The 14,305-nt window shown below is 40.9% G+C and overlaps 1 protein-coding gene across 1 annotated transcript in view; it reads right to left on the bottom strand.

Annotated features, from left to right (window-relative positions):
- The window catches only part of maml3 (mastermind-like transcriptional coactivator 3), a 111,867-nt gene that overhangs the window by 51,245 nt on the left and 46,317 nt on the right, over positions 1-14,305 (bottom strand). The window contains exons 2-3 of the mRNA XM_044115064.1: positions 5,251-5,976; positions 3,173-4,144 (exon numbers count right to left, since the gene is read on the bottom strand). Coding sequence (XP_043970999.1) covers positions 3,173-4,144; positions 5,251-5,976 — 1,698 coding nt within the window. The remainder of the gene's footprint in view (positions 1-3,172; positions 4,145-5,250; positions 5,977-14,305) is intronic.

Genomic DNA, 14,305 nt, shown 5'->3' with positions numbered 1-14,305 from the left:
ATTCAGGTGTACTGATTGTATAACTGGAAGTTATTTTAACAATTTTTTTTGACATGGCCATATAAACTCGAAATGCAGCGACTTGGTGATTCCTGTCCAACGTGATTTCCTGCTTTTCTTTGAGGCTGAGCCTGCTCTTTCTGAATTTAACTGATCCAGATTTTATTTCATTATTTCCATAATGAGAAAAAAGGTTCTTTGGTATAGCCAACAGTTCAGAATCCAACAAAAAAATAAAAATGTAAGGAATAATGAGATCACTTCTACTTTGTATCAAAGCTTGGGTCCCCAAACTTTATTAGATTTTTATGAAAGTCAGACAATGCATCAAAGCATATGCTGTTGGTTGATGCGTTTATATTTTTCCACTCTGAAAGATGAACTTCAATTAAAAGCTGAATTTTACACATTATTGAGCATATCATGTTAGGACATATTCTTTTTCCCTTCTGGTCAAAGAGATAGTTTTAAAACCGTTTAAGAAGACAATTTTACCACTTGATACAATCCTCATTTGTAAATATCAACAGATTTCATAAACATACAGTGCCCTGTGAAAGCATTAATTCCCCTTTAACTCTTACCCATGTTGTTGCGTTACACTCACAAATGTCAACAAGAGGTTCAACTTTGGTCACATGGGAATAAAACTCACATAGAAAGCCAAGTATCCAAAATAAACACATACAGCACATCGCCCTGTAAATACCATTCCCATTTTGAAACATAGTGGTGGCAGAATTATGCTGTGGGGGTGTGTTTCTTCATAAAGGACAGGAAAGACAGAGGGACCTAAATATAAGACGATCCCTGGAAGCTGCCAGACTTGAAAGCCAAGGTTGAGGTGAACCTTCTAGCACAACACCAACCCTAAACGCCGAGCTAAAACTGCAACTGGATGCTTTGGATCAAAGCATATTCAACTCTGAATCTGTGTCAAGAATTGGGAATGGATCTCAGCAGATGTTGTCTTTGATCTCAATGATCTTGAGCTACTTTCCAAAGAAGAGTTGGCAAAAAAGTAGTGTCTGGATGTGGAAAACTCATACTTTAAAAACTCATAAAGACACTCATAAAAACCTGCAGCTGTAAATGCATGAAAAGGTGGTTCTCAAACATTTTGGAGCGGAATACAAATACACACAACACTTTTATGATCTTTTTTTTATTTTATTTTGAAAACCGTGTGTCATTGTTCTTCCACCTCACTTCTACAAAGTGCGCTGTGTTGGTCAATCACATGAAAACCAATTAAAAATCATTGAAGATCATGGTTGTGACGTCACAATGTAAAGAAGTCGAAGGAGTGAGAACATTTTTGCCAGGAACTGCAACTTTGAACATTTTAAAATCCCAGGGTTGTATTTTCATTTAAAGATGTGATGCAATTTATTTCGCTTATTAAAACATTTCGCTGTTAAACTGGGCAAAATACATTTAAAATTTTAGTTTGTATTCAAACACTGCATTGCTCAGTCATGTCTCATCTTTTGCTCCGTCTTCACTCTTCAATAAATCTTCTCCTTTCAGCATTTCCTTTCTGCACCTTCTCCTCTCTCTCTCTCTCTTCCAGGTCTTCAAATCACCTCCACTTGCACAAATAAATCTACTCACCTACCTTCCTAAATCTATGAAACATCCCAACATACACATACACAGAGTTGCACTTACACACAAACACACAGGCCTCCAGGCAGCAGCCACAAAGGCCTTATATTAATAAATCTGCTGCTTTATTGGTGCTGAGAGTCTCTGGCAGAGACAGAGGAAGGGGGAAGAGGACAGGAGACTTGGAGATCACCAGAAGGGGAGATGGAGGAAGAGGAGGTGACCAAGTGACTGTAGCCATTTCATCCTCACAAGGAAGCGAGGACAAGAGACAGGAAGGAAAAAGAGCGAAACCGTTACAGCACGCATTACCTGCACTATTTCTAATAAGAGTTGGCAACCATTAGCTCTGGGATAATGTGCAGCACCAGAAACAAAACAACAGCAATAACAACAAAAGAGTGAATGTGTTGTTTAAAAAAAAAAGGTACAGTTCACCGCCGTCGAAACTATACTGTTTGGACCATTATTAGGACCACCTGACACCTGGCTGAGCTGCTGGAGCGTTCAGAGTGGGCTGCACTGGGAAACAAACTGCCCGAGGTGGGCTTTGGGTAATGACAGCAGCTAGCTTGGCTTAGTGGTCCAATCTCAGCCATCAGTCAGCTGTGACAGATTGGGGATATGAGCTAAGGAGCCGTTTAGCTCTGGTGTTTGCTTGGTGTGTGAGTGCGCACGTTTGTGTGGACAAGGAGAAGGAACATTGGGGGGAGGGCTATCAGGGCTGCTGGTGTTGCAGAGGCATCAATACACTCTCGACAGGCCATTTTCCTATGCCTATTCCCAGTTCTGGCTTGTTGCTGGGGAAACTACCACCATTTTGACTACCCTGGCTGCATCTCTGGAAGATTTTTTTTTGGAAAAAGAGCAATCTGAAACAACTCCCAAAATCAAAGAACCTCAAGTATTTTTAATACTAAACTTGCAGCAGTCGGCATTCTGACTTCAAGTCAGAGCCAAAGCTTACTGATTCACTAATCTTTTTTTTCCCCATCAGACAATTGTAAATGTATATTTCTACCCTAAATAGATGACTGGAGTAAAATTTCTTTTGATGGTTTCTTTTTCTTATACCCATGTCAACGCAGATATTTTATTACATTTCAATCATTTGCCTGCAGTCTTATACATTGGCACCAAAATTTGGCAATATGCTTGTTTATCAACTTTAAAATTTTTATATATTTTTTTTAAAAGAAGGTATCAAATGCTATTTGCATGTCCTTGTGGTTCCTAAAACCCATAACGTCTGGAATCTGATATCTCCAAATACCAAATTTTTCTCCAGTAGATAAATGAACCACACTTCAAGGACACAGACAACACATGGTGTGGAACTTGTTGCTGAGAGAAAATAACTCAAAGTTTCAGTATCAGTGAGGTGTGCAAAAAACAAAAAAAAACAAGTAAGAGATTTGAAAATAACTTGTCGCGACAGATAACCGGAAAGATGAGCAGAGAACAACTAAGTTGCTTTTGTTTTTTTTTTAGACAACCAAAAAATCCAGAACCACCCACACTTCAGCTGCATCACAAGGCAATGAAGACGATGCAGTTCCCTTACCTGGCCATGAGGCTGCATGGTGCTGTAGGGCATGTTCTGGTTCAACACCTTCTGCTTTATCATCAGCATCCTCTTGTGCTCCTCCCCCAGGTGGGCCGTCTGTCCGGGGATCGGCCCCTGCGTCTGCCCCGGTCCCTGACCACCTCCTCCGGCACCTCCCATGTAGGGCGGCATCATGGGGTTCTTGACTTGACTGTTCCCTGCCATGGGCGGAGTCATCCTCTGACCCATGTGGTCCACGCCGCTGCCGCTGAAGTGGCTGAGCGGTTTTGTGTTGTTGTAGGACAGCATGGTGGCTGTTTGCTGCTGCTGTTGTGTCTGTTGTTTGGACAGAGCGTTCTGGTTTATGCTGTTTGGCTGCTGCTGTCCCATCATGCCCATGGGGTTGTGAGGGAGGTAGTTGTTCATGGGGGCTTTCGGCCCATTGTTCGAAGCCATCCCAGCCACCAGAGGGCCTTGTGGTGTGTTAAAGACTTGTGATGGATACATCATGGGGCTGTTGGGCTTGTCTTGATTAAAGGGACCAGAATTGTAGGGACTGGTTGGAGCACCCACTGGTGACCAGTTAGCTGCTTGTTTCTGCTGCTTATGCTGCATCATCTTGCTGTGGTGAGCATGATGCTGGGCTATTGCTTTTAGCTGCTCTGCTGGAGAAAGTTCAGGTGTGACCGGGCCCACAGGCTGACCTCCAGGGCCAGTCCCACCTGGGCCGCTCCCACCTGGACCACCTCCTCCTGGGCCCCCTCCTGATCCCATCTGATTAACTGGGCCCGGGTTCATCATGTAACCATTCCCAGGCCTAGATACTGCTTGAGTCTGAGCTTGGGTTGGAGTCTGAGGTGAGCGAGCTACGCAGTTGTGCAACGGTGAACCTGACGGCATGGCAACAGCCGGAGACTGCTGCAGGGGTTGCTGGGGAGGGGTCCCATTGGCGGTGGTCGCAAACTGGGGTCCCGACGATGACGGTCGCACCTGAGGGGAGGAAACAAAGCAGTTATTCCATACACACCAGAAATTATCTTATGGGACATTGGTTTTGTATGCTCACATTTAGATTTACTTTGTCTTAATACAAAATGATTAAAAAAAAAATTAAAAATGCATTTTCCGAGTCTTGTTCTTAAAATTAATCTGTACCATGTTGTCTTTTCACAAATATTTCTTTACCATAGTCTGTGAGCACCACTACAGCCAGAAGCACCGGACAACAGAATGAATTGAGGGTCAATAAAAAAAAAAAAAATAAAAAGATCAACAGTGCCATTAAGATGGAGGTTTTCACATTTCAGAATGCATTACCTTTTTGAACAATTATCTAACTAAAATAAACACCTAATTAGTTTCAGTTCTATTTAAGGAGTTAAATAAAACTCCTTAAATGGGAGTTAAAAATTTTTGTGAGAGAGTCATATTCAGTTCCAGCTTATAAAAGCATAAAAGTGCTAACTGATCATCAACAGACATGACCAGTGTTGGCTGTTTGCTGATCTTCAGCATTAAGCTATGGTCCAAATGAGAGGCGCATCAGTAACGATGTTAAGAAAAAATTTTTGCTGCTCATCAGTTTTGGAAATTGTGCACAGTAGCAAATTGAGAACTTTGCTAAAAGCTCTAAACCAAAGATATTTCAAAGCAAGAATATACTTCTCAGTAATGAGTAATTTGTATCTCATATTACATGAATTACATATAAAAATGTTAAGTTTATTTTATTTAGTTCTGAGTTAAAAGTGATCCAAGTACAAATCACTGGATCCAGTCAACATGATTTAAGAAATGACTGGTTGTATCCGTGGCAGGTGGTGTTTTTTTTGGGGGGGGATTATTATTATCCAACACAAAATTGTGCAAAATTACAAAGTGGAAGCAAAATCCACTTATCCGTTTGCGTTCATCTGTGCAGAGTCGTAGGAAGCTGGTGCCCAATTCCAGCAGTCATAGCACAACAAACAGGTCTGCAGTCTATCACAGGACAATTCAGAAACACGCGACAGACAGCTATACACATTCATATGGACAAGATTAAGGATTCAGAATGAAGGAGCACAAGCCGCCATGTTAACAATCTTGATGCTGACCTGTGGTGAACCAATGGGAACCTGTGGGACCCCCTGCGGAGGAGGGGGCAAGGATCCCGTTGACGCCGCCCCGACACCAGGTGTTGTACTCCCAGCAGCTTCATGCGGGGCTTCGGCCTGACTGTTTGCTGGCCTGCCAAACTCCGCCTCTTTCTTCTCCTCGAAGTCCTCATTGAAGAGGTCGTGCATGTCATCCTCTGGAACGGTGTTGGCCAGCTCATCAATCAGCTCCTGCCACTCCTGGTCATTGAGGTTGATGTCAGAGAATAGTTTGTTCTGGTTAGACAGGGACTGCGGTTCGTTGGTCTCCATTCCTGCCCCATCATCCAGCGGCTCTTGTTTCAGGTCCTTGAGGAGGCTGAAACTGTCCTCCAAGTCCAGGGAGCTGTTCAGCTTCATGTCCTGCAGGTGGCTGCCGCCGTTCTGCCCCAGATCGTCGGACGCCCTGCCCATATGGGTGCCGTTGCCATTTGTAGTGTTGCCGGTAGACGTGTTTGGCCCAGTCAGTATAGGCTTAATGTCCATTTGATGATGCAGAGGAGAAATGGGTGGCACGTTATTATTATTGTTTTTGGGGAGACACGTTAGAGAGTCTAAACCACCGGGGCCGTCCTTTAAGACCCGTTTTCCTGTTGGCGAGTAGCTGCCGCCATCACAGATGCCGTTCTGGTCACCGTTCAGCGGTGATCGTGCGCTGTCCAGTTTCCTTTTCACCGTCTCCTGGAGCTGCAAGAAACACAGAGAAACAACGATCAAAACCTCAGATTCTTAAGGAGCCTAATGACTGAACAAAGCATTAAAAACATCAACCTGTTCTCTCCTAACACCAGAAATAGTCATCAGAAGCAAAAATAAACCAGTTGTATTTCCAAAATAATAACCACACCGGCGCCTTTTTAACTTGTGTGCAGAAACACAAGTTAAAAATGGAAAGACCTGTTTTCAATAGAATGGAGAGATCAAAGCAACAGCTGCACTCTCCCCAACATTAACATCAGCCAATAGGGAGATGAGCTCCCTCTCTGAAATTTGCAGCCCATTCTTAGCCTTACTGCGGACAGACACCACACCGTTCAATCTCCACTGTCTCACTGCCTCAGCCGGAGCACAGACTAGATAACAACGGGGTGCTAACAAACCCTGGCTGGTGGTTAAGGTAATCACTGTCATAGACCTGGAGGAGGGAGCAGAGGAGGCGCAGACAAACAGTAAACAAAATCCGAGACATGAAAAGAGAACGCGGAGACAAAGTAAAGGGTTCACGCCAACATGAGAAGTTTTAAAGAACTTTCCACTTTGGGCTTTTATCAACAGATCTGCTCCCTGAAAAGACACCCTTCAAATGTTAAAGTCCAGTTAGCTTACACTGCAGTGCCGAGATTCAAAACTGATAATAAATGTCATTGAGATGGTTTTTTTTATGATATATTACTGGTTTATAATGTGGACCGTAGATCAAAAAAAAAAAAAAAAGGTATTCAACAGAAATGTTGGCCTATTAATTAAAAGTATGTCCTGTACTGGTAGAGTATGTGCACTACATACTTGGTCAGGCCTCTTTATCAGTGAATTTACTGCACAAATGCAAAAAAATAAAAAATAAAAAAATAAATAAAATGTTGGCAGCAAAAAAATGTGCCTCTGTTTCTAATTTCTCTCAAGATAAAGTCTTGTTTAATTTCTGTTAGGGCTGCAAAATGTTCAAAAAATATTAACGTATAATATTAGGATGACAATTGGTTGTAAAAACAGTTCCTCACTTTCACTCTTCTGACCGTTTTCCATCCTCCACAACATATCACTAATTTCGTTATCACTAGACACAATACCAGTATCACCAGGAATGCATTCAAGGCCTGTAGGCCAGTGAGGTTTTGGTGATGTTTGACCAGCAGAAAATGTCATTAAGGAAACTAGAAATAAATTGTTTCTGTAACAAAGTGGCAGATTTAGAATCAGGGTCCACATGGCTCAGTGGTAGTCCAGACGTATCACACACAGAGGCTGCAGTCCCAGGTTCAATTCCCAGCATCAGGCCTTTTGCTGCATGTCTATCCCTTCTCATTTCTTCCTGTCCTGGCTACTAGTGCCATAAAAACCTTTAAAAAAAAAACACTAGAGTTAGCCAGAAGCAATTTTTTTTATAAATTAAAGAGATGGAATAAAATACATTAAATTTTTTATACACTAGCTCGACAGACCACTTTGAGACCTACATTTCCTATGAATCTAAAGTAAAGACAATAACATTGTTTAGCTGTTCATGTATCACAAGTAATTTTTTACAGGAACGGTCAGACTAAACCACCTGCTGAGGACACTGAGGTCTTTAGCAGGGGGCGCTATGGAGACCTTTGTAGACCCAAATACCGTATCCAGCTGATGCTTTGCGGATGTGATATTACACACACAGATTCCCCACTAACATTTGCAATATTTCATTTTGCATATTTTAAACGGATCAGTAGCACAACAGTAAAAGTGATAACTACGTAATAAGCAGGAAAAACAGGACACAAATTTTTCCCTTCTGCCGAAACCTCACTCCATTGCTCCTTTTAACCCCAACGCACACACACGCCAACACACACACACACACACACACACAAAGATAAAAGCCGAATCCCACAAACATGTCCACATTCATAATAGCCACTCAGAAGTCATATCCATCATGCTCATCTACATTTGAAACAGGCAGCTGTAAAACAAAGGCACTCAGAAGCAGGGAAATATTTTGTAAAATCTACACTCAGCTGTCACATGTGAAAGAGTCAAAAACACACACAGAGGGACACAGGAAGCTCTTCTGATACGTGTGTAAGTGCACACTTAGCTCTTTGTTATTCAGACAGAACAGCAGATGAAATATATTCAGATTGTATTCTGACCTGGAGGTGGACCCATTCAAGCTAGCAGAAACACACACCATAAAAACACCCCATCCTTTTTCTGGTTTTTCTGAAAGTAAATGAGAGCGCGAGACTGGCGCAGAGGTGCTGGAGGTGGTTTCCTCCTCATGTTCTGCACATTGATTGGCAGTTAGCCTAATTATCGTTATGAAATGATAAACGCTGTTAGTATCGACAGGAAAAACTACAGCGTGTGAGCCATGGAGTGAAATACACAGCAACAATAAGGGGGGATATTTATTTTGTATAATATAAATTCAGGCTAATGTGGAAAGGAAAAAAAGGAACAACTGACTTATGTTCTGTGTACTTAAATTCAAAGTTAGAAATCTCCTTTTATTGATTTGGCACCTATACCATAGAGAACAAATAAATGAGGTCTTTAGAAAACAATTTCATCCTGGCATATGTTCCCCTCTTCCCTTTGGTAGAGGAAACATTGTTCAACAACCACTTGCCTGGTGAACTCAGTGAAGCCTGTCCTCAAACTGAATTCATGGTTGCCACCATACTAAACTTTCAAACCCGATGTCGATAATAAGCAAAATTCTTACCAACATCTTTTAACGGCAAAGGGTCCTTTCATATTTTAGAGCAAAAATGTGATTAGTTATAATATGACAATATTTTACCTTCCCTAAATAGGACAAAACCAGTAAATCAGGGAGAATTCAGCCCTCATTTATAAAAATCTAGAATTTAAAAAAATGTCACTTCTCTGGTTGACAAAATAGCACACAAGAAAACAGTTTGCATAAGAATTAATGTTAAATAATTTCACTGAACGTGCAGTAATATTTACTTTTGTTATAAATATGCCCCTTTCTGCAGAATCTCATATTTTATTTTTTATAGCGATGTTGTTCACCACAGTTTGAATATGCATGCTTGTATTCACCTTGGAGTTGCAGCTGACTCACATAAATTTCTCCACAGAGGGACACTAAAGGATATTTCTATTCTATTATATTATACTCCATTTTACTGAAGTCTTTGCATTTGAACGATGAAACCTCAACTGTCGGTGAACAGTGTGAAGAGTCACACAGAACGCCCGACTATGTGAGAGTCTTTCTTTTCTAACCATTAAAATGTAAAGCGGATGTATAAGCAAGGTATTGAGAAACATGTTGGAAAGGTTAGCATTAACCCTCACATTTACTTTGCATTATGGCATAATGATACTCTACAGGGAAAAAAACCAAGAGTTGGAAATCTTACAGTGGTCTGAAATGCAAAACTCTTCCACACTTATTTTTGATGCTTTCAGTATAATTGCCTGCATAAAAATACCATGAAATATGTAATTTCTACCTCCTTTTAGGGGGTCTTAGCCTTTATTAGTTGGGTCAGCCCCCCCCAGACACTCGTAATTTGTGCCGTGGCCATAGACTCTGTACTGAAAAAAATGTTATATAAATGTATGAAATAACACTGAGATGTGGACATGTATGGGTTTCAGGCTTGGATTCCTCCGCAGAAAAGCCCAGAACAACTACCAACACCATTCCTTCTCCTGCTTTTTGTGTGGTCCTGTAATCAATGGGTTTAAATAATTCAAGTCTTCTGAACAAAAGTGTGTGTGAGCGCGTCTGTGTTTCAGGTTTTCCCTAAATGCCAGTGAGTCACATTGATAATAACAGGCTCGCCGTTCAAAGCCCACCTATAAAAACTCCCACAATTATCCAGGTGGTGTGAACCGCGGCACCCTCCCACAAGGACGCATGCACGCACACACACTCACACACACACACACACACACACACACACAAACCCACCCACCAACAACACAACATTACCCATTTAACCTCACTGATATAGTGCAGAATGCATTGACAGAAAGGGACTGTGGTTTTGTCTGTGCGACTCAGGAAACATGACAGAATGAATGACAAAGCTGCGAGCAACTACAATAAATACCTTCAAATAACTCACTAATTAATCATTCATTTGTTTCAGTGCAATTAGCTACCTAATTACACCTCTAAAAACAACTGTAAGACACCTGTCATGCCCTGCGCATGGGTAGCCACAATATATGTATTTGTTTAACAGTTCATCGCCAGAATAAGACTTTGATTCTGAGACAAAGAACTGGGAAGAAGTTTGCTTTGGAGTGTATTAGTGGAGGTAGAGAGAAACAGAGGAAAAGAACTTGACGGCAAAAAGGACAAGAGGATGTAAAAGAGCAAAGACAGAAGCGTTCGCCGCTTATTTTCTCTCTTGCGCGTTTTCTTTGACACAAACACCTGGTGACTGCTCCTCTGCCTGCTAACCGCGACACGCGGCAAACGACAACGACACACGGAAACAAAGGTGAAGCAGACAGACACAGGAAGAGGGGATTTATTTGCCGGCAGATGGTCTGTTTTTCTGGGGGGGTTTTTCCCCTCGCTCTGAGCGAGAGAGCAACCAGAACATGAAGATGAAGCAGAGGAGATGGGGAGTTTTGAGGAGGGTCGGGGGTGGAGAAGTGGGATAGGTGGCTTGATGGAGAGGCATATCGCGCCAAATGACAGCAGGGAGCAAACGATGAGAGGGTGATCAGAGAGGAAGAGCAGAGAGATGGAGGCACCAAGGTGCTGTTGTTATAGCAACCTGCTGCTCTGCTGCTTTGTGCGCTGCATCCTCCCTTCTTCCTCCATCTCCTCTTTCCCTCCCTCGCTCACAACACCCCGCCTTCTCTTCCCTCGCTGCCTTTACATTGCTTCCTCCAGCAGGTTGAGCATCACATCCAACACAAAATCCAACATTAGAAGGAGCGCATCGACGTTTTAATTAAAAACAATCCTAATCAAAAGAGCAAGAGAAATTAAAAACAGAAGCAAGAGACCAAACATATTGGGGATGCCAATTATTGCATTCAAACTCAAACAGGCTGTTTCATCAGCTGATGAAAAGTTTTAAACAACTACTGTTCATGTCATTTGCACTCAGGTTCCCCTGATGATGAAAAGCAAAAAAACTTGACAAGGCAGCTCAGTTGAGGAACGCTACAGAGGTTGAACGTAAGAAATGTTGCTCTTCTTTTTTGAAGGTCCTGAATGGACTGGTTAGAAAATACAAAATCACCTGAACTGAACATGAGAACCCTAAAGACACAAACACAGTTAACCCAGAATACAGTCTTTACTGTCTTTACTGAAGCTGACTGTGGCCCAACAACCACAACCAAAAAGTGCTGCAGCTCAAACTTGCCCATTGGGACAGTTCACCAAACATAATATCATGAGACACTAAACCATTTTTTTTCTCAGTCAAGAAAAAAAAACAAATATGGGGAAGATTTCAATACAGCCGAGTTTGAGGTTCTGCAAGGTTGTCAAAGTGCAACTGGCTATGGAGATGTTGCAGAACCATCTCTCATGGCTGAGGGCGTCGGTCATGGAGTAACTATGACACCAGCCTACTGAAAACGTATCAAACATTTCTGAACAATATTTTCAAGAGATCAGCAAAAGTTACGGTGATAACTTCTGCTGAACTACCAATCCTTTTAATTTCTTCTTCTTACTTTTATTGTACCTTCTTGTTATATTCTGAAGTTGCGACCCGTTCTGCGACCCGGTTACAATCAATCACAGAAAAATTCAAGTACTACTCGTTTCTTTCCTGGTCTTAAGATTTTGATCAGCAGTCTGTCCTGCAAACCAAAGCCGCAGGTTTCCTGAAGACGAAATCCCTTTTAAAAAAATGTATCAGACAATGCCATGTAAAAACAGCCTGGAGAGAAAAGCTATTCCTTAAGTTAATCAGAAATGCACAACAGTCCAGACAATGGGAGACAAAATAGTAAGGCAAAAATCCAGAACATGATCCAACATATTCTACAAGAGACAGACTTAAAGACCTCACTTTATTCGGTTTATTAGGTAAAATGTGTTTATATACTGATGACACCAATTTGTTTTTTAACCACACCAAAATCAATTTACATTTTTCACTGTTTTTTTTTTTTTTTTTATTAACAGCATAGAATTAGTATTCTTACAGATGTTAAAGAAACCTTTGCTAGAACAGGAGAGAGAGCAAGACTTTCATCAGATAACAGGAAGGTGGAATGAAATAGAGCAAAGTAGCTTTGTTTATCCATTAAAGTTTTCAACCTCTGACCACCATGGAGCATGCTAGATCTGAAAATGAGGCAAGGCATTTGAAAGTATTTGAGTCAAGGATAAGTACCAAAATTGTTATGGTGCTGGCTGTGTTTACTTACTAAAATAAGACAAACCCAGTTTAAGATGTTAACTTTGTAATTATTTTGTATTTTCTTTTAAGCGACTCACAAGGCGACATCAGTTCTGCTCCTTACAGTATATAAACAACTAATGATTGTTCACCTCTGATAGGCAAAATGTGTGTATTTTAATGCACATCATATACTCGTATGTAATAGTTTTTAAAATAAATGCCTTAGAAGTGACCCAACTCTGCATTGGCACCTTTTGACTTTAATGTTCCCAAAACAAAACAACCATTTCCTTTTTGTCATATTCAATGAACAAAGAGAAAAATGAATAATAATCTTTACAATTTTATCTGACAGAAATATTCTCAATCACAAGCAGGCAAATACACGCATCAGTCAAAATTTCAATTTTAGTTAGATCTTCCTGGTGTTGGCCAGCATGTACAAAACTGTGTGTGTCTGCATATTTGTTTCTGGTTTGGCCCAGTGGACCGTGAAATGAGTCAATTAGATCAAACAGGTTTGTAATAAGTAAATGTGCTCACTGCCATGTCAGTGACTGGTGGAGGTGAAGGGCCTCAAAGTTCAAGTTCATAACCACATTCTGACACCCATGACGTGTCCTGAGATACTGATGTGCGGAAGTGGTTTCGAGTTTGCATCATGGTTTTAAACTGAATTATTTATTTTAAGTGAGCATCATATGAAGCTCGGAGTAAAAAAACACAGAGCTAAAACTCAATCTACTTCCTCAATGTTAAGATTTTCACATGTTCAGCAGAATGTCAGTCCAGTGAGGTTTAGAGAACTAATAGCTTATTTTAGGTTTTCCAAAGAATCAGATATTGTTTTTAAATTACTGCTTGCAATAAACTCTCCTACAAAGTCTTTTGGATAAGTGACGATGTGATCTCCCATGGAGTCTGACTGGAAAAGGAAGAACAAAAAAAAAAAAAAATAGCTGTACTATCAGGAGTTTGTCCTTTACCTCAAGGATACTACGTCAGCAGATATCCATCCTGCTCAAGTGCCCTTGAGCAAGTCACTGAGACCAGGGTGATGAGGGCTTTCAAGCAAACAGTCCACACACACAGTCTGCATTTGGTGTGTATTAAATACCACCTGTGGTTCTGGGGAGGAAACTGAAGCGGGTTCTGAATCAGTTTAACTGGCTGAGGGAAGCTGGAGTCTTCACAGCTCCAGTATGAAAAAAAATACAGCCATTAATTGGTAAAAAATTATGCATAGTTTAAATTAGTTTTATTTGGTAACCATGTTGCTGTGTATTGCACACCTCTCCCCAGGTCCCTCTTGAAAATGATATCTAGATCTCAATGGGGTTTACCTAGTTAAATAAAGGAAATAATAATAATAATAATAATAATAATAATAATAATAATAATAATAATAATAATAATAATAAAAAACCAGAGAACTTTTATCTTCAAGCCAAAGTTAAAAACTGCTCTAAAACAGTGCTTCCAAATCCAGGCCGTCACTAACTAACCCCCACGATGCTTCAACACTCCCGGCTGAAATGACTGAATCGACTCCTGATGCATTCATAAAGTTAAAACAGAACTCTTTTTGAGACCAAACCAGTCAAATCAGGCGTACTAAAGCAGGGAGATGTTTAACACATGCAGGACAGAGAATATCCCATGTTTGTAAAACTCAGCTGTAGTTCTGCCTTTTCAAGTTCTAGTACTTACTGGTTTTATAAACAAACTGGTTTGGGTTTCCATAGCCAGCTAAGTGTCAGTAGAAACATCTCGGGTCAATATTTAATCCTGATTTTGATGTTTCCTGAATTTCGGACGACAAGGTCAAAGTTCAGAGACAGTTCAACTAGACAAACCGTTATCACGAATGGCTGACCTGTGATCAGATTCAGTCCTGAAAGGTGCCTCTCTGCGTTGAGTTTGAACACCCTTCTCATACATTCGTTCTCTCT

Source organism: Gambusia affinis, linkage group LG04 (assembly GCF_019740435.1).
Source record: "Gambusia affinis linkage group LG04, SWU_Gaff_1.0, whole genome shotgun sequence".
Classification (NCBI taxonomy): domain Eukaryota; kingdom Metazoa; phylum Chordata; class Actinopteri; order Cyprinodontiformes; family Poeciliidae; genus Gambusia; species Gambusia affinis.
The sequence above is the reverse complement of the archived record's forward strand: the minus strand, read 5'-3'. Positions and strand labels throughout refer to the sequence as shown.